General features: G+C 36.2%; 1 protein-coding gene across 1 annotated transcript in view; it reads right to left on the minus strand.

Annotated features, from left to right (window-relative positions):
- Window positions 1–18,257, minus strand: part of LOC134853702 (uncharacterized) — a 39,012-nt gene extending 20,755 nt beyond the window's left edge. Inside the window, exons 1-3 of the mRNA XM_063869700.1 lie at window positions 18,129–18,257; window positions 17,488–17,591; window positions 7,107–7,251 (exon numbers count right to left, since the gene is read on the minus strand). Of these exons, the coding sequence (XP_063725770.1) occupies window positions 7,107–7,251; window positions 17,488–17,591; window positions 18,129–18,140 (261 nt within the window). The 5' untranslated portion in view covers window positions 18,141–18,257. The remainder of the gene's footprint in view (window positions 1–7,106; window positions 7,252–17,487; window positions 17,592–18,128) is intronic.
- Window positions 18,258–21,994: the final 3,737 nt, after the last annotated feature.

Consider the following 21,994-nt stretch of genomic DNA (forward strand, 5'->3'; position numbering starts at 1 on the left):
AAATGATATGTAACTGTCATTTTTTTCTGTTCAGATAGTTACAGGGAAATATTCTGGAAAAAGCATTACAAAGGTGACTCAATGGCTGTTGAATCCCGAAAAAGACAGCCAAACTGTTATTTCTGGAAAGCATGCACGAGCCGAAATTAATCGCCGAAAGTAATTGAACACTTTTCGAACAAAACAAGCCTGAGCGAAAAAGTTCCAAAAAAAGTCGTTTTGAATAAAATTCGAGCTAAAATTTTTCTTTCAGTCTATGATGTCAATCGATACAGCCTCGATTGTTTATACCCATTGCCATGTGATCACTACAGAACAGTGAATGTTTCTGTCGTTCCTGGTGATACTGATAGCAACCAGAAACCAGGACAATGATGGTGATGATAATGATAAAGATGATGATATTGATAGCAATGTCAGTGAAACAAACAGCTTGGCTGTTTTTTCAAAATTAATTCATTTGGAAAACATCATAGCTAGACCAAGTATTTGCAACGAAAAAAAGAATGAATCCCATCAGTGGCATTGAGCATTTTGGTTTTTAGCCAAAACAAAATTCAATTGGTATCATTGGCTACAATTACTATCCATAGGAATCAAGAACGATCATTAATTTTACCGAAGGTCATTTGGAACCATTAATTATACATTGAGATCATAAGGTATAAAAATTAAAGATAGTTAGTCATCATTATTTGAACAATGGGATCATTAGTCATACATAAGCATCATTAGGTATCATCAAAACCCAATGATTCCTGTAGGGACAACCACCGTCCTCCTCCCAATCTCAAAAACGCATATCTAATTTTCTTGTATATTCTGAAACTTTCCAGATTTTTAAATTTTCCGAACAAAGCACAAGGCTGCTCATTCGAAAATTTGTGACTACATGTTTAAAATGCCCAAATTTCTATAATTCCAGCTGCGCAAATATTTCCAGGCAATTTTGTTCTCTCACATGATTCAGCAGTCTTATTACTCTGCAAATAGAATCAGTAATAATTCTTGGAACACCGTTGAAATTGTTCAATGCATGTTTTAAAACGATTCTGTAAATTTTCTTTTGAGTTTTTAGTAACCTGACAAAAATTCGGTTTTTAAATTTTTTTCTTCAAACATGAGATTCACAAAATTTTTTAAATTTTTCCACAACGAAGAAGATCTTAAAAAAGAGCCAAAGAAAATTTCAATCACTATTTAAGAAAAAGCAACTCTGATCTCCCGTTCTTGCACTACAAGCAGATTGTTTGAACAGCATTGGTTATAAAAGAAAATGAATTATCTCAAGGTAATTTTTGAAGAAAAAAAATAAAAATTTTATCTGAAATGTTTCACGGAACAGTGAATCACATGGAAGAAACTTTGATTTTGAGTTCATTCAAACATGTTCAAACGACAATCTATGTTTACCAGGCATCTGCAAGTATTATAGTACCTACTTTTCGAAAAGCAAAAACCTAATTTTTTAAAAAAATTTCTCATATTTCATTTAAATCATATAGTAGAGGGCAAAAAACTCTTAACAATTTTGTGTCATTTCTGTAGTTTTTACGATTCAAGTAAACAAATAATTGTTTGAAATCATTAAAGATTAACTGCTGAAATTAGCCAGAAAAGTTTAAGCGGAATCTGAAATCTTCTAAGAAATCTGTTTTGTAATTTACTGCTGAATTGTGAGATGAAAGTCTAAACCAGTCCTCTGACAGTTGCCAACGCTTAAAAAACATTTCGCTACCCAATGAAAAAAAGCAAAAAACTTGAGGCTGCAAATGAATCAGGTTTCTATACTACAAAACCTTTGCAATTGAACGAGGGTGAGACATATAGAGCTCAAAGCTGTAAAACCCTGTTTTTTTGTTAAGAATTAGACTAATTGTCAAGTTAAGTTGAGATGTAAATCTCATCAATGGTTTCTACTTCTCTTTACAAGTTAAAGTCTTACTTTTTAATTCTAGCCATATCTCGTTTTTTCTTCAAAAGTAAGTTACGCCGAGTTCTATGCGATACGCCGAGTCCTATGCAGTGCAGAAAATTACTGAGCACTGCAAGAAACTTGAAAACCATCGGAAAAAGTTAGCAAAAATCTTCCTCCTATTTCTCCTCAAACTGTTTGCGATGAGCCTCTGGAAACTGCGGAAGCCCGGGTGCAGAATCCTGAGTGCACGTTAAGCATGGATTGACTTCCAGTAGTCATTGTATCTGTTGCCATACGAAATTTCTCACTGCGGAAAGCTATCAACAATCTCTGCCGAAGAAACACGTATTGCCAGTTGGGGATGGCATCGGGAGGAACTCTTTAGCTGCGCAAAACATGGCGCGTTCAGAGGAAAATTGCGCCAAAACGATCTTAAACTTGATGAAAAAAAGTTTTCTGTAAGTCATGTTGCTAAGCAAGAAAGAAGAAGACTCTCAATTAAAGTGCAACTCCATGAGGAAGTGGGGATGATCAAAAGACCCTCTGTGCAAGACGGGGACACTGGAAAATACGAAAGGACAATACTACTTCTATACACGAAGTCTTTGACAGTGTACACCAAGGGAATGGCTTGGAACCGATAAAAGGAACTGATTGATCAAGTCAACCATTCCAAAATAAAAGAAGGATCCAACCTCGAGCTATCTGATTCACTCAACTTTCTTCTACTCTGCTCACGAGTATCAACACTAACGATGATGACCGTTGCTTTCTATACTTCTGTTTTTAAGCATAAAACAGAATGAATGAGTCGGCCCTCTTTCCAATTTTTACACGGCGGCTGAAGAAAGTCAAAGTTTCAGTCTACATTCTCGACAAAGTAAGTGTGAAAACCTATGAGGAACACGAAAGGCTGATGGGTCTAATGGATGCGAATAGTTTAGAGAGGCTGAACAATAGTCAACTTATTGTCTTCCGGTAAAAAAACGTTTGAATTGACTTCCGAATGTTTGAACACCTCCTAATTAAAAATTTTCATTTTTTCAAACCCTTTTTTTATTCCACAGCTTGATATTTTTTAAAAATTTTACCTTCAGGTTCAACGATGGCCATTTGTTCCCCTTAATAGTGTCAAACATAATCGCTGTTAAAACTTTCACCGATATAACAGGCCAGGAACTGCAAACTGCTATGGATGGTTGGATATTCGAGAACAGTTTTTCAGAAAAAAATCATTATCAAAGTGTTTTCTGATCTTTTTCATTACACCAAGAAGTTTCTGGTTGGTGCACAAAATGATTATAATTTTATCAACAAAATATCAAAATAAATTCCACTGGCAGCTCATAATTTGTCAAATTAAGATTCATGTTTTATAATCAAAGCGCTGGCAGGAATCAAATTGTATAAAAAATGGCCTTATCAGCTTCTAAAGAATCATTTATTTCTTTGAAAATCTCTATATTTTTCTAAAATTGTAAAGGATCAAAATCTCTCTAAAAATGTACAGGGACAAAATTGAAAAATCAAAAAGTACCTAAACTTCGAAGTTTCGATATTTTGCCTTAGAAAAAGTTTTTTTTTTGCTGTAGAACTTTTTTAAAAACTCGGCCACTTTACCGACAAAGTCAATTGTTGACACAAATAAAGCGTTATACTAACTCTCATCTCAAAGTTCTCGACAATTTCCGAGAAACTCGACTCTTCCTGCGAACAATGTGGAGAATTGTCTTACAAGACGATATGTGAACGTTACCAGATACGAGTACAATCATCACCCGAAAGTTTCAACCAAACTGAAGTTTGGTTCACTTGGTCATAACCAAGAAATGTGTTTGACTACAGATGTGCTACTAGTTGCTCCCATTTTCTAAACTTTTTGTGAAAGTTGCTATCAAACCTACGGGCTTGATTGCGCCTGTTACTTCGCGGCAAGTAGTTTTTTCTGGAACGCTTAATTAAAATTTTGTAAGCCCGACATGAATGGGTTGCGAACATCTGGTTCTTGTGCACCGAGTGATAGAACGGGTCATGTTGTCGGTTTTCTCACAACGGTTTTAGAGTTTTGGAAGCCAAACAATGAACACCTCCACGTTTTTTTGCCCTAAGAAACGTCAACCTACATCCTCAAAATTGAAGCAAACAAACAGGAAATCGGATTGAAAATAAGCGAACTCGGAAACTAACTCCATTCTCGCCAGAGTCACTGAATGGCCTCTTTTGTCGACCTCAAAGTCCACCTAAAATCTCACAGCTAAAAATTCCAACAGATATTTCACAAGCTTATTGTTAGTTCAGCAATTGGTAAAAAGCGAAAGCAAAAAAATAGAAAGACACTGGAGATTGTAAAGATTTATCATTTCAGTAAGAAAAATGTTATGGGACTAACCTTTGATAGTTAGTGCGACCATCTTAGATCTCGCCAATTGTTTCATTATTGTGTTTCAATATCAAAAAAAGAATCCTATACTAATTTTAAAAACGTTGTTTTTTGGCACGGATAGTTCTCTTTAGGCCATGAAAATTGATGACGTTTACCGAGACTTAGAGGGAAAAAGCTGACTTCGACATCTCAAATTATGATGAGCATCATTCACTGTTCGACATCACCATCAAAAAATTATGTTGAAGTTTAAAGACGAGGCTAGTGGAAGGCCGATTATAGAACGTTTTGCTTTAACACCGAAACTGGATTCAATTATCGTTAAGGGCGAGTACTCCATTTTTCCCTTTTACCTCCCTTTTATCAGTAAAATCACCACCACCACCACCACCACTCTCAACCTCCCTCCCCTTACAGTGTTGCAATAAATCACGGGTCTTAAGCTGATTGAGGCTACATAATATAATGTTGTGTAAAGATTGACTTACCTGAGAACATAGCTTTCCCTTGCCTTGTAAAAAAAAGAATGATAAAATGGCTTCTGTTTAGATGGCACACAAACGTTGAGTGCTGAAAGATTGAAACAAAATGCGCAAGAACAGATAAAACAAGCCTTCAGGGACACACCAGTCACTGTGACAACAATGAGAGTGTACAACTATAAAATTGTTTCGAAAGTTCTCACTAATATGACACTGAAACAGAACAAACTTGCATTATCAACACTCGACTCAAAATTTTTGCTACTTTTTGTCGGGATTTCGACAGTTTATTCAATACAAAATGCTATTCTAGAAGACATTCACCTAGAAGTCGAGTGGACAAAATCATACAATGATCATACTAGGACAGTGATAACAGTTCGCCAGAATTTCACTTTCCGGATCGTGGATTGTTACAGCGTCCTACTCAGATGCAGAGCAGTGAGAAGAGTAAGCGTTGACTAGCAGATTCCTTGAATGTACCCCTTTGTATAACCCATTTTGTTCGTCGAAGCTTCGGAAAAAAGCATTTAAAAACAGCGCAAAGGAAATCGAAACAAAAAACAATAAACATTGGGTTTCATATTTGAGAATATTTCTTACTGTTCTTCATTTCTTTTACTTCGGCCTAAACTTGTTTCGAGTTTAAACTATTAACCAGTAAATTTGTATTTGAAAACAGATCAATCACTGATTTATTATGAATAGCTACGGGCAAACAAAATAAAGTGACACAAATCAATCGCTACAAATCAAATCAATGCGTAAAATCCTTTGGCTCAGTTTTAGTAACAAACTTTTTAGCAAGATAGGTTCTCAACAAAAAGAAAGAAAGCCAGGAAAAGTTAATTACAATGAAACTAGGACGAAGGGAACAAGTTCAGGAATCAGGATGATTAAGTTTTAGTATCGCCGAGAAGGGCGCGCTTTACGGGCGATTTAGAAGGAATTATTTGATCGGGGACATGATTGATGAGCTAAGGTTAGAAACATCCTTAGCAGGTGGACTTTGTTAGGGGTGGGAACTTACATTCATTTAGAAAATTCTAGAATAGGGGTTCTCTAAAGTTTAAGGACCCACTTCCTTAGATTTTGCTTTACGTGAGTAAACCCCCCCCCCCCCCAGCTAGGAACGTCTCCCTTAGGATCCGGGATGATGCAATGCTACTAACTGCCTAAAAAATTTATGAAAGTTAAAAGTGGAAATCAAAATAAATTCTGAAAAAACGAACCACAAAACAAAATTTTTTGCTTGTCGAGGAAAAGTCAACAAGATCATTGTGAGTACTTCTTTACATATAACATTTTTTTCTTTCAAGGTCGTCACTTAAACTAATGAAGTTCATGTTTATGAATTTTATTGTAACGAAAGCAAAAAAAAACTTCTGTACTTTTTGGCATGTTAAGTATTTAAATGAAACCGGAACAATTGTTATGCGAGAAAAAAATAATTGGTCTCACCGAAATTTTTTTATTCAGTGAGCCGTGGACAAAACACAACGGTTACATAAAATGATAATCGTATAATATTTAAAATTTATATCGAATAGTTTTCAAAAAGACCATATTCCTCAAAAAGACCATAGTATAAATAAGACCATAGTCCTCAAAAAGACCATAGTATAAATAAGACCATAGTCCTTAAAAAACTACGGTTTAGACTTTTTTCTAAATTAGTCTTGTTTTTTTTTTTTAGTTTGATAAAAAGATTTCAGTTCGATCAAAAAGACGTAGCAACCTAATTTAGGTGTTTTAGACAGTAATAGTAAAATAGGCAAGTTGGAAAAACTATATTAAAAAAAGACTAAGGAAAACAAAAAAAGCTTTTTGGTTACCAAAATGAAGCTTAAAAGCTCCAAAAAAGTTTAATAGCTTTAAAAAAATTGAAGTCTTTAATTAGGCAAAACTTGAGCCTGCTCTTGTTGCTGGCCTACTGGCTCGCTTCATTCGCTGGAATTAAGACTAAAAATTGAAAGTTTCAAACCGGTTTTTCTCGACACTGATGTGAACTTTGAGAGTTTTCAAAAATCGTTCGAATCATGATTGAAAGGGCTTCATTTTGATATATCACTCAACCCAGTCCGACTTTTTTTGCGTTTGTACAAAATTGTATGAATAGAAGTTTCGCATGATTGAAAACAGCATACTCAGATGTCTAAGCCAATCGGAGTAGTAGGGTTGAAAAAAGCTTAATTGTTTCCAACGAACCTGGTCAAAAAGGTTAAAAGATCGAAGGCAAGAGTTATTTCTATGTTATTGAATTGGTTCTTTGTGTTAAATTTCAAACGATATGCATGAATTCATATAATTTTAACAATCTAACCACTTCCTTTGTCGCATTTGTTTCTAAATGCCGGATGGCTTCGATGAAGATTGCACTGTTTCGGTTACTAGGTTCGGCTTCGGTTTTCTGCACTGCTGTGTCTTCATCATCAGATAAAATCTCTCCCTCTGGAACGTCGCGCAAACTTAAAACAACAACAACCGGTTATGACGACTTTTTGTTATTTCATGTATTTCAGTGATATTTTGGCGTTTCAAGAAAACATTTAAGTAGTGTTCTTTTAAAGTGTTTATATCTCATAACTAGAACAGCTAGCAGTCTTTAGTTGTTCTCAGTGGTGCAAAAATCAGCAAACGTTCATAGCTGGGCAGGGACGGATCTAGGATTTTCTCGAGGGGGTGGCGGATTTTCAAAAATTTTCGAAAATTTTGACGACCTTTGTTTAGGTCGACCAAATTGACTTTCAGAGCTCTCCTCAAATATAGCAAAAGACGTTTTTGGGCATTTTTTTTTAAAATTTTGACAAAAAAATCGCGTTTTTTTGGCGTACGCTCCCCTTCAAAATTAGTATATATATTGGCGCAAAAGGCGCCTTTAGAAAAACTTTAGGGTCAGTCGGCCAAAAATGGATTTCTTAAAAAGTAGCAAAGGGGGACTCTTCGGGTCGGCAGGGGGTCGAATCCCTAAGGGGGTAGGGGGCGTCCCCCCCCCCCTAAATACGCCCCTGTAGCAGGGTTAGACTTGGATTTTTTCGAGATAAAAACATTGTCGACCTTTTTCTTGGTAGATCAACCTCATTTTTTGAGCTCTCAAAAATCGTTCTACACGACCTATTTTAGGTCAATCAACTTCATTTTCTAAGCTCTCTTGAATCTTTGTATAGACGCTATTGAGGTCGACCAACATAAACTTTTGTGTTCTCTCAAATATTAATAAGCAACTGTTTTTTGAATTAGCGTTCTCAACGCGCGCTCTCCTCTCATTGTTACCTTATATTGGTACGGATGGAAGTTATCCGGTACGGATGGATAAACTTAGCACCATTGGTGCATACTTTTATAACTTATTGATATAAATTAAACAACATGTTTGGTCAAATGACCTTGTACGGCTGTACGCCAAAGAAAAAACATGAGCAATAGCTCAGTCGATAATTAAAGTTTCGTATGGACAGTTGTTTGATTTTGCCATCGACCATATTCTCGGGGACAACAAAATACATGAGGACAACAACAACAGCGAAACACAATTTCAACACTCAGAGACAATGATACAAATGTACTACTCAATTTGGACAGAACCACTTACAATCGTGTCCCGAAAAGAGTAAAAATTGTTCAAATGCCAAACAGGGTCATTTTGCCAATGTGGGCCGTTCAGGAAATGTCATTTATATGGGGGACCAAAATGATGAGGAACAGGAAGAAATTGAGACTGAGATTCAAGAAACGGATAACGATCCAGTAGCTTTCGCAGAGCTTTTATCCAAAGATGGTTGGGACGAATACCAAACTGATAAATTTTCGGTAATGGCAATTTCGGAAGCGTTCGAAATTATGAATACGGCCAGTTTAAAAGAAGATGATCTTATCGGACAAATAGTTAAGCTCACAACGAAAACAGAAAAACTGTTCGACATCGCACATTCCGGGAGTTCAAGGTCGTTTTTAAACAAAAAAAACAGCTCGACGGCTGCAGAAAAATTACAAGTCAACATTGCTTAAACGAATCCCACCGGAAGACGCTGCTCGGAATTTGGCATGTTACAACGGCGAAACAATAATTCCAAAAGGAAGAATGACCCTAATAATGAAATCAGGAGGCTGGAACATACAGGCCGCCCCATTCATCATTGTTGATGACCAGAAAACAAACATTACTGGTAGAAATACCTTACCACAGATCGGAATTAAATTAGTTGAAGAAAAATAAAAACAAGGGGACGTGCTGAATATACACAATTCAGAAGAATCAAACCTTCATATTAAACAATGGGCTAAAGACAAAAATTCCACAATGATGTGTCCGTATTGGAAAGTCAGAAACTTAGGTTAAGCGAAGGCAATTTAGCAAAGACGTTATTTCGATCCAACAAAAAGGACGCCGTATACGAGTGCACCTACAAGAACAATCGGGAAAGAACTCAACAAGCTTATCGACCAAAAACACGGAGTGAAATTTAGCAAATGCTCGGATCGACAAATTATCAGTCCGATCTTGATTACCGTGAAAAAACACCAGATGGTCAAAGTTGCTTTGGTCAAAATTATTCACAAAAAGATAATCCAGATAAACAAAATTTTTCACAAGAACATACATCAAATGCCTAACACTGATTTCCTGTTAGACAACATAGCAGAAGTGATGAAATCGAACAATAAGCAGCAGGCTTCAGTCTCAACATTAGATCTGCGATATGCGTATTCACAAACCCCATTGAACTAATTAACTCGAGAACAACGTAATTTCAGTTTAGTTAGTGACAATCCCACCGGGACTTATAATTTCAAAACGGATTTTACGGCCTCATGGATATTCCAGCTGAGTTTCAGAAAGCTATTGATCTGACCGTTACCAATTGCTGGAACACTTACGCATATCTGGATGACATATTAATAGTAACGAGGTGATCAATCGATTCACACAAACAAAAACTTCGAACGGCCTTGGAAAAACTAGATGCGGAAAATCTCGCAATATCTTTGGACAAAAGTGAGTTTACGTGTAAACAAGTTGAGTGGTTATTGTACACCATAAATAACGAGGGCACTAAACCTTTAACAGGTAAAACAGAGGCGATTGAAAAGCTGTCACCTCCAAAAACTTTGAAACAACCGAAAAAAAATTATGGGCTCATTACACCATCTCACCGAGTGCATCCCAAATTTAGCATAAACGGCAGCTCCACTACATCCTTTACTAGAAAAAAGAAGAAAATAAAACAACTAATTAGAAACTGTAACACAAAACATGCTTTAGAAATATCATAAGGTTAGTCTCGCAAATGACACAAAACAAAAATTTGGATCAAAACTTGGAAACTCGCATAGTATGTGTTGTTTCCACCTCAGGTCTAGGAGCGTCACTCGAAAAACATTCACAAGAAGGCTGGCTGGCAATAGCTTATGCATGACATTTTTTAATTTCCCAGGATGAAAAACATTCAGGCAAGGAGTTAGAATTACTCGGAGAGGTTTGGGCCATCGAACATTTGGAATATTGGTTTTTGGAAAAAAATTTCACTGTCATCACTGATCATAAAGCTTTGTTCAACGCTTTAAACGCAAGTGAAATGTCAAAAACAAGTCAAAGCAGTTTAACTCGCTGGATTGACCGACTCATCCCATTCCATTTTGGTATCAAACATTTGGCGGGTAACAAAATGGGACTAATAGACCAAATGTCAAGAAATCCAGTTGGAACTGCAATACCCTCAAGCGAGTACGATGAGGAATTTGTTGTTGCATCAAATAATGAATTCATGAACAACGTCATCCTCAGTAGTTTAGCCAATCGGATGATGGCACCGTGTCAGCTGATCAAAAAGCGCGCGGAAAAAAAAGGATAATTGAATTCGCAATTGAAGAACAACATTACGTAAAGTCCAAAGGTGGTCCTTTGCAAACATTGAAACAAAATCAGTTCTACTCAAATCAACCCGAAACTCAATCAGCTTTAACTCAGAAAATAAATTCAGCCATAAAACTCTTAGAAAAATTTTTTGGCGACCACAAATTCAAAAACCTTGTCAATAACATAAACTTAATCGAGAAAATGAATCGAAAAACAGACGTCCGAAATTTTAAAGGCGGATTCATTCCTGACAAGGTCAAGATCTTAGAACCTAGAGGAAGAAAAGAGAGAAAACATCAAACTGGCAGTGGTCTTTTGCCAAGAGAGGAGAGCTTGTCGGACCTTCGGTGGCATAAACGAACCCCAAACGCCAAGAAATATTAACAGAAAGCCATCACCACTTTATCACCAAAGAAAACCGTCAAAAACGCGCGAGAGTTGCTTTCCTCGTAGCCACCGACAAAGAATTTCCCAAAAATCATTTTCAATGAAGACGCGACGAAAATAGAAAAACTAACCACACTCAGAGTGAAAACGAACCAGGAAACGAACCACACCCAGAAGTAAACCGAAGACTATAAAGCAGTCGCCACCACACAAACCAATAATCCACAGCCAGAGATAAACAAACACTGCGTGAGCCGGATCAATATCAACATAGCCAGTCAGGAGGAATGTGCACCAAATGAAGAACCCCCCACGATGACAAACACGCAACTCGAGGCAACCGTCATATGATCATAGAGCGATAATGGCCAGTCAGTCAGTCAAGCAAAAATGACGGAACCAGAGGAGGACACTCCGCTGTTTCGACAAAAACTACAAAAGGTGCTTGGTGTCAAATAAAAACATTGCTGCCGCTACCAGAAAAGATAGAAACCTAAAACCACTCATCAAAATTGTTTCAAAACGGGATTGGTAATCAATTAAGTCCATATACGACTAGTATTGGTACAACGTACGCAACCAACTACATGTGCGCGAGGGCTGTCTGCTCATCTACGAACATTTCTTCGTTTCTACACAGCTGCGTCAGACAATGCTGTACAGCCTACACTTGGCACCCCCGAGATCGGCTGCCATGCTGGACCTATGTCAACATGTATGGTTCCCGCGCATGCACCAGTCGATCTTCCAGATGGCGTAAATCTGCAATCATTGCACAGGACAAGGTAAAAACCTCAAAACCATTGAGGGAAAAGAAAAACACATTCCAAATGGAACCTGCTGTATAACCTAATGAAGAGGTACAATTAGATTTGGCCGGGTCGCTACCTGATGAACTAAATAATTTAACCATATTAAGAAAGATGTTGTCATAATAATTATGCAACGATTTATTTCGATTAATGGGATATCCCGACAACTACAATAGACCAAGCCCAAAAAATAAGAGCCTTTTCTAATACTTCTTCAACTTTTTTCTAATACTAACAACATAAAATTACCATTCGCGACGGTAGACGACCATAGGGTTAGTAGAATGATTGATACAAACATTAAATCATAGGTTATGGGTAAAGAGTATAGATCCGTCTAATACACCGTACAAACTACCAACTGACGTAGCCGCAAAAAAAATCTTTACGAATAACACCACATGACGTAACGAAATCTCACCGTTCGAAGCACACACGGGTAGAAAGCCAAATACTACTTTATCAAACGTGGTCACCTAATTAGCTTAATGAAGAAAATGCCAAACAAGTTTGTTTAGATCGAAAGGACCTTACAAAGCCGCCTCTACCAGCAAAAAGTATGCACGACTTGCAACGATGGTCGGAGGATGAGATATCAGTAAACCGACGCCCACAAACGCCACTAAAAACAACAGGAACGGTCAAACTAACAGCAGAACTAACATGAGGTGCACAATCTAATAGAAAAAACTAACGATAAGCTGACTACTAGGTATAAAGGGATACAAACACCATTGGACAAAACCATTAGAAATCGATTAAATCAAGTGGTAAGAAAAACAATCCGAGTGGCAACTAAAATGAAAGACCCTAAAACTTTCAAACGAAAATACAAAACTATTGACGGGAAAATTTTAACTTACCCACCACATACAGCATGGGTGCAATCGTTCGGGAAACAACCTAGATTATTGAGAAAAAGTGGAGTTGCTTTTGTTCTTAATCCGTTAAACTACGGAACGTGCCGACTTTTACGGTTGAGTGATGATGTCGCGTAGAAACCTGCAAGGATTTCAGGACCGTATCTACGTTTTTTAGACATAGAAGACCCAAATGAGCCTCAACACAAAATATTCAAGGAGTAAATGGAAACGGGACTGACAAAGAAAATGACCAGAAAAGAACAGGCGGCAGTCAATCAAGAACAAAACGATGGACAAAATAGCCCAACCAAACGACCGATTATACCAACTGGACGAAGACCGGGCGGACGCCAATGCAACAAATCTCGAGGAATGAGTTTTTACACGATGGAAAAATCAAGCCCCAATAAAAGCCACGACAAAGGACACAATCGTGTCCGCGAGACGGAGAGCGAAAACTCATCGACAACACCAGGGATATCCGAGCCATCACCAAAAAGATTGATTCAAAAGAAAACTCCGCCAGCGACAACATCGACATCAGCATATACTATACCAACAAGACGGTCAGTTCGTCAGCGTCAATCGACATTGGCGAAAGCATTGGTGACCTTTTTACGATCAACACGATCGAAGAAGCTAAAAGCGATAAACAACCAGTGAGATTAATCATCGATTCGCCGCCAGAATAACAAACATCACCGTCGATACCGAGCCTAAAATCTTCAGTTCAGGAAATGGGTTTCTCTGACAAGACACCCAAATACCAGGCCTGCCTAAAATTCCTTGATGCGATTAGCCCTAAAAGTAAGGACAAGAAAAAGGAGGAGGTCAAAGACCTTACCTCACAAGACGGAAGTCCTGACAAAATGGAAATTCTATTTCTTAAAACGAAGAAACGGGGAAAAGCAGCGAAAACATAGCAAATGAAACAACACAGTAGGAGCACGAAAAAAAGGAAGACGACAACAACAACAATGAAGAAACAAAAGAGAAAGAAAAATAACATGTTAACTTAAAGGAAAGAAATATGGAGGCGCGAGTCCCCAAGGGACTATAAATTCAAAAACTGAACTGTTCGTTCAAATTCCTGTCAAAAGGGAGTGTCATCCGGTACAGATGAAAAAACTTAGCATCATTGGTGCATTCTTTTATGTTTAACTTATTGATATAAATTAAAAAACATGTTTTTTAATGCTTTGTCAACCCGTTCCCCCTCCCTCAATTCTGGTTGCCAATTTTTTCAAAAGGGCTTCTCCATCGGTATAAGTTTATGGCATCCAGTTTTCGCTCTACAAACTCGAAATTTTTCTAAGTTTTTCCAAAATGACTCATAGACAACGCTCAAATTTTCCAAGAAAACGCGCAATTTTTCGTCACAATTTTCCAAAAAGTGCCTAAAAATGCTTTTTTGGCCTGTTTTTAGAAAAAAACTTTGAGAGCTCGGAAAATCAATTTGGTCAGCCAAAAAAAATAAAATGCCGGAGAAACTTTTCGAACCCCCACCCCTAGAAAAGTTTCTGCGCACGCCACTGGCGCCTTAAAAAACATAAAGAGTCAGCGAATTTTGGACGGGTGATAACCACGTTCAAGCATATGAAGGTGTAAAATGAAAATGTATTGAATTTCTGGTCTGAAAAAAAAAGTAAAAATATTGTACGCTGGATGAAATGCTGACTTGAAAATTTGAATTTCGAAAATTTGCAAAAAAAAAAATTAGTTTTGTTTGAACGTTCATTGAACGATCTTCACTGATATTCGTTGACAGGTTTTCAGTGTTCAAAATTATTTTCTGAACGCGCTCTATGCGCTTGACCAAAATGACGATAATTGATTAACAATCAAATTTTCTAGTTTTCGTCTACAAATGAAGATTTATGAATAGGTTTGGAACTTTGTCCCATCAAAATTGCTTACGCTGATTGCTATCGAATTATATTGGAGATATGTTTTGAGCAGCACCCAGCCAATATCAACTGTGCAACCAAATTACACTAAAAACTGTTTTCTAGACCGCGATAAGAGGCCAAACTGTGCATTTTCTGAAACAAAAGCGGATTCTCCAACACGCAAAAATCACACTTGTCGCGGAATTCGCAACATTGCTACTTTTCTACTATCTTCTTTGCTATTTTCGATTTCACAAAAAACATCGAAAACAATGTACTGCACAAAAACTTTTAAAAATTAGGCCATTTTGTGGAATTCGCAACAGTATTTCCGGAATCCGGAAAAGTTTGTGGAATCCACAAACCATAAAATCGTATAATAATAGTACTATTGCGCTTTTATCCGCAACTCCAAGCGGAATCCCAAAACTGTATGCGGAGTCCGCAAATTGTAATGCATTTTGTTTGCGGATTCCAGTTACTTACAAAGTAGTTTTTTAATTACTTTTTTTCGGGTAATCACCAGCCAGTTTAATCTCAATTACTGCCAACAGTTGAGCTACAAGTTGAATTATCAATTATTCGATCTCAAGTCCTCCAGCGTCGATCTGAACTCCTGCCTTGAACTTACCGCTAACTTCGATCTCAATTTCTGCCAACTCACACCTAACTTCGATTTCAATTCCTGTCGACTAAACATACTAAAGTGAATTAAACATGATGAGTTTATTTCAATTCAAACCAATTTTAAAAAGTTCCCCACCAAATTTAGAAATTTTTATCTACGTTTTTTTATTTCACGTTTCTCTTTCAGTTTTGAGAAAAAGAATAGAAAGAATATTTCAATCCAGTTAAATAAATGTCCAGTCCTTATAAAAAAGCAATCGAGCCGTCCCTTCTCTCCAAAAAAATATCTCACAATACCTGTCCCACCACATGACCTCTCACTCCATCCATCTCGCTTGTAATTAGCTTGCAGAGAAATATCTTCTTGGGAAAATGTCCAAATAATAAAGTGTGACATCCAACGATTTAATACAAAAATGTTTTAGGATTTGTTAGTGATGCCGCCCACAAAAAATACTTTCTTGCTTTTAATTTCCGCCTTGCTAGATAATAATTACATCTCTAGTTTTTAAATTTTTATATGCAAGAACTGATTTAGTTCAGTAATAAACGAAATTGCGCAACCCACATACATTTTGCTAACAGTTGTGGAGTCCGCTCACAAGTTTTGCAGATTCCACTTACGTTTGCGGAACCCAGTCACAGTTGCGGAATCCAGAACAATTAGCTATATTCGCTTGTCGCTGAAACCGCGACAAAACAAATGTGCGGCAAAAATTGCATTACAGGTTGGTGTATATGGAATCCATTTTTGAACAAACAATTGTCACTGGAATCCAATGCATATGCCTATCCAATGCACAATTTCGTCTCGTAAGGAATGTAATCAGTTTTCCATTAAATTTATGTTTAAAAATTTCAAATTTAATAGTTTAAATGTCAAATTGGTTTTCTCTTACTGTTAGTTTTATTTTGGTAAAAATTTAGTTTACAAGCTTATTTGATTCGTTTGCAATCTTATTTTTGTTAAAGCTGGTCGTCAATTTTTTTTTTCATTTAGGCGACCAAGCGAAAAGACAGCAAAATACAAAGAAAAACAGCGTATAGTCTAACTGACAGTTATATTTCCATCCGCTTACTACTCACAAAAAAAACTTGGTTTGATCTTGTAATGACCTATCATGAATCAAATAAATTTCATTTGTACATAGTATAGCGACTGCGATAAAAGAAAAAAATCAAAATTTCTCAATTTCTGAGCATTCTGAAAAAATCTTAAAAATTTTGATCAAACTTTCAACCGAAGCGGGAAGTTGAAACTTCATAGCTTTACCTTCATACAATTAGTCATTTTTCAAAATTAGGGTCAATTGAACTGGAAAACAAATTGTTCAATGTCACTCACAAAACAAAAAAATACGGAAATTGAATTATTATCTCTTCCACTAACTATTTTAGAAAAATGTTTCTAACCGACCGAATGATTTATCACAATAACAGTCCGAGCTTTTGAACTAATTTTGCAAGAACTGGAACAAATTTACTACTTAATTGAGAAATTTGAACTTTTTTTTGGTTTGTAGGCATGAAACGTTGCCGCCTGATTTTACCATCGACAATTGAGCCAGTCTTACTGTTCCGACCATTGGAATTGTGGAGGACACTTGTATTCAGGTGTGTTTCAGTGTTTTTCGTCTTTTTTCTTTTTCCATGCAAAACCAGGTATCACAAATAATCAGCGCAATGGGTCGAGTGAAAAAAAATTATTTGAATTCCTCTCAGTCCTGAGTGCAAACATTTCCAAAAAAGTTTAAAGATTTAACTCAGATTATTGAGAAAAAACGGCTGGAAATTTTCGATTTTTCGTCTATTTTTGAGCCATTTTAGTGCTAGCGTGTAGATTTGAATAGCCTATTTATGCCTAATTTATTCCGTGAAAATTTAGTGTTACTCAAATAAAGATAATTTTTGGTGTTTTATAGCGCAATTTTGCAAACCGAAAATTAAGAGTTTATTAACGTTTTTTTTTAATTTTTTAACATTTTTTTCACAAGTCAATTTTTTTCTAAAAGTCTTTTCCAATTGGCCTATTTACAAAGACTGTCAAATAGGCCTGAGTTCTTTTATCCCCGTTCAGACCTTCTTTTCACAACATGCAGAAAAAAACGAAACTTCATTAAATTTTTTTTCAAGTCTGTGCCGGTGGGAACATTATGTGCTTCTAGCGCAGTAACCGGTTGACCTTTTTGAATTATGCATTTTTCGAAAATATTTCAAAATTTTAATTAATGGTTTTGCGTTCTGTAATCTGATCATAATGGATGGTAACCTTTTCAGTTGTGGCTCGGTATTCACATCTGCTGTTTCTTCGTCGTTCTTACTACTCAAATAGCTCTGGCGTGTAGATTGCTTCGAGCAACATATCCCATCAGGCTAGCAAAACAAAAAAGTTCTTTTAAACCTAAAAACTAAAAAATATATAAAATTTTTCTTGTCGAGGTCGAAGATTAAATGTGTGGGTAACGTAGAAAAGAGAAACTCAATCAACAAAAATTAACCGCAACAAACACGACCTTACAAATATCATTAGTATCGCAAAATAACAGAAATCTAATTGACGATATGTATATTACGTTTCAACTCTTAGTTGAATTGATTAAAGCGGTTTTTCATTATCAAGGTAATCGTCCTCCTCCAATCTGTGGCCAAGCGAGATGGGGTAGGGGAAGGATGTGTCAAACTTTTCAGGGGCGATCATGACCAGTTTGATGTTAGTCACAGTTTAAGTATAACCAGCATTATCGGGTGGTTGAAATCTGATCAATATACAACAAAATTGCTCATACTAATGCTTCTCTTCGGTTAGTTCAGGTCTTCGTTTTTTAAAGGTGTATGAAAATCTTTTAGCTTTTCAGGAAAACGTTTGTTATTTTTTAGAAGGGAGAAAATCAACCCCTAATGAAAACATACCTCAACGCTCATTTTGCTGTGGTTGAAAATAGGACGTTATAGACACCTCCAGTGAAGAACAAAGTTATTTGTTAGTTTAATGGCTTTTTGCGATTGTCTTGCGTAAAATCTTGCGTTGTTTTTGCGAGATGAATTGAAACCAACGACTGGGACTATATAATATGATTTTCAGATCTGCGTTGGCATAATAGCCTATGAAAACTTAAATAGCTTGATAACACTGATTATTATTTTTCACGCAGACTTTTTGTATAATGTAAAAGCTAAAATGTGATACTCCGAAGTTTTTTCGGAGACTTAAACATGTTTGCATATTCTTGAACAAGTCGCGTTTTGTAATAAATAACTGCAAGAAATTTTTATGTGGAGAAACCAATTTTGATACCAAAACAACTATAAAATACATTAAATTTTTGAGGTCAAACCGGGTGTACAGTAAAAGTAATACTACTAGACCCAATTCTTTGGAAATTTGAAGAATTGTAACAACGATTCTTGACACAGAAATTGAAACCATAGAACCAAAAAACGGCTGACCAACCTTTTGACACCTACTAATACAACAAGACTGCTCGTATCAAGGCAAGGCCCTGAGTGTTTCGACTGCCTTTTAAGGTGTATGGAACTGTAAAAACACGAAAAATTAAATGCAACCTTACGAGGCCAAGTTGTGTGTTTTGTGAATTGTAAACAGATTCCGCAACAAGGATGCTCCCTTTGTTCTTTTTTGTTCTTTCATTTTCCTTGATCGTTCCAACAAAACTTAGCATGTTTTACAGTTTTGGTCTGGAATCCAGGAACATACAGACACACAATTGTGCGCTTATCCAGTGCACAGTTTGGACTCGTAATGAAAAAAAAATTCAAACGAATTTTTTTTAATTTGAGATTTTTGCTAAATCCTTTTTTAGCCAATCAGAAATTATGTTTTTTTTTGTCTTTTACAAACAATTGATAATAATTTCCCAAGAATCTCTCCGAAGGTTCTACACACTGTCATTTCTCCCAAATCCTTTCAAATAGGAAAGGAACAAACTAGAGATCCCAATATATTAATTGGAACAAACTATGAAGCCAAAATAATTTCGATTGGCCTCTAAATGAACAATTGGTAGAAAACAAAACATTCAGAAGTTTCTAGAACACTGCAATGAACAATCGTTGCTCACCAACACAACATATGACATTTGGGAAGAGCAATGTTTAGTATATACTGGTGGAGAGCTTTTGGGGGTGCGACCCCCATGTTCTAAAATAAGGATTAGAGCATCCGGTCACCCACTTATGTACTAAGATAGGGAAAAAATTTACCAATGTATTGAGATAGGTTATAGGTTTCAGTGTTTCTAATGGTAAGATCGTTAGTTTCAAAAAGAGTGTGGCGGCTAAATTTCAAAAAAAATGTGGCGCTCGATTTTGCCATGTATTAAAAAAAATATGGAATTCCCTGTATAATAGGGTTGGTTATCGAAACTCCGCAAAACAAGATAGGGAAAAGATTTTCCAATGTTTAAAGACAGGTTATAGGTTTCAGAGTTTTAAATGGAAAGATAATTAGTATCGAAAATAAAAATTGGCGCTCATTTTCCCCGTTTTTCAAGTTAGGGTATAAATTTGTATTGATATTGGCAAAAATGGAAAAAGTTGGCAGATTTTTTGCAGGTATTAAAAGTTTTCTTGTATTAAGATTTGATATTGAATCTGTTATGTTTAAAGATGCAATGTCTTAGTATGATGGCAAGAAATGGTAGGAAGGTTGAATTTTTGATGCAAAAACCTCAAGTTTTTACAGAAAGTTTTTTCTGACATCTCAAAAAATTTGAAAATATTTAGATTATTTTTCTCATAACTGTAATCTGTCAATGAACATTGTATTCAGAGCTTAAAATGAACTCCAAAATGTATAACGAATGAAATCAGGTGGAGTCACTTAAACGGATTTTTTCCTTGAAATATTAATACGATGAGATTTGATGTTATTTGAGCTAGGTCCTGTGTTATATTGTGTAATGACTATTCTAAAGCAAAGGTCATAGTGGCTGAAACCAAATTGAAATCTAGATGAGCTGTAGCTGAAACCTTCGTTTTCTCCGAAAGCTCGTAAAAATAACCAAATTTTTTCATAATGTAAGTTTAAGTTTGTTCACATTAGACTTCGCATCTGTCCAAAAGTCTCCATTTTACAAAATTCCATATTTATGCTTTACAGTCTCTTCGTAAAAGGAAAATCGAATTTTTTAACAGGGTCAATTCAATTGATCTAGAGTAGGAATAATGTATGAAATATCTTTAAAAAATGATCGCAAAAGTGTTTATGACAAGTGTCGTCCTAAATTTTGCAATAAATTAATGCTGGGGCGCATTTCAGTGACGAAAATCAAAATTTCAATTTTAATTTAAAGGAACTCATTCAAACCTGATAGATCACAAGTTCTTAAATTTTAAGGACTTCATACTAATGTATCGGTATTAATACTGAATGGATATGGCTAAAACAAAAAGTACACCTTCTGGGGGGAGGTAGTTCATGTTAATTATAAATAAACTGAATTGGTTTCTCGCTTAGAGTACTAAAATAAATCGAACATTTAATGTTCCTTATTGACTGAAATCCGTTTTTTTGCGGTTATTAGTTTCAAATTTTCTATTCCTTTCATTTTGATGTTTGTTGCATGCAACATTCCTCTTACGGGGAATGAACCAAGTGCATTCAACACTGACCGGAAGCGTCATTATTTTGATGCAAGGTCAGTTTTAGCGGCACCTTGCGTCTTTCATTTTGCTGATTGGCATAAAATGTCTCTCCAAAAATAGATTTCCAAAACTCGTGCTGGCTGTTTTTTTTGAGAAGGGGTTGGTTTTCTTCTAACAAGAGTGTAATAACAGCGACGATTTCAAAATTTTGCTGCTTGGAAGTCCTTTTCTCTCGAGGCTGTAGAAATGACAAGTACTCCTCGCTCAATTCCTCGCAGAAAAAAGCGTGGGTAGAGACGCAGAAGAGGTTTCAATACCCTTAGCTCATTACTGAAGATCTTAGATTGTTCGTTTCGATTTACTAACAGGAAGGCGTTGAGTCTTTTCGTCAAGGAAGTTGAATGACCGTAACCGCCATCTTGTGATGGCTTCTGCGTTCGATGTGCGTTCGATGTGCAACAAAGGCAACCTAGCAAGTACCCCATTTCACTCACTTCTGTAGACTGCTGATTTCTGCAAGATCAATTAACGAGTCCAAAGGACTTTGATCAATTTGGAGCTGTTGACAGCTTCGAGTTTTTTTCTTCCAGCAACACTTTTTGTTAGCTTTGGTTGATATGGAATCCGCCGTTCAGAGAGCCAGCTCGTTTAATGCTACCAGATTGAGCAGTTTTTTTACCGTCCTTGCATCAAATAGCCGAGTTGCACCATCCGCTTGATTTTCCTCACTTTGTGCACGGCGTCAGTTGACTGGTGTTAAAGACTCTTGTATTTCAGTATTTCACACACCTTCCCAATGTTGATATTGGGTTGTTTTTTTTCTCGTTTTTTGTTTTAATATCTTTGTTGTTTGTTCTATTGCCTTTCAGTTTTTGAATGGATTTGACTGTTGATATCTGGTGGTGATTCAACAACATGGAATCCAGTTAATGGAAATAATTGCGTAAGTTCACTAAAATCGTTTTCTTTTGAATTGTATGGTAAGAGGTTGGTTTTAGGTTGTGTGTTTTTTAAAAGAGAATCAATTAGTTTACATGTGACGTCTGTTAGTTTGTCAACGATTTGGTAGCGTCCCTTATAGTGTTTTAAAAAAATTTCCTTGCGCCTTTGTGTATCGTGAAACTTGTGTTCCATGTTTTAGACAATATGTCATAAAACGTGAAATGTTTTGT

The sequence above is a fragment of the Symsagittifera roscoffensis genome, chromosome 8 (genome assembly GCF_963678635.1).
Source record: "Symsagittifera roscoffensis chromosome 8, txSymRosc1.1, whole genome shotgun sequence".
Lineage (NCBI taxonomy): Eukaryota > Metazoa > Xenacoelomorpha > Acoela > Convolutidae > Symsagittifera > Symsagittifera roscoffensis.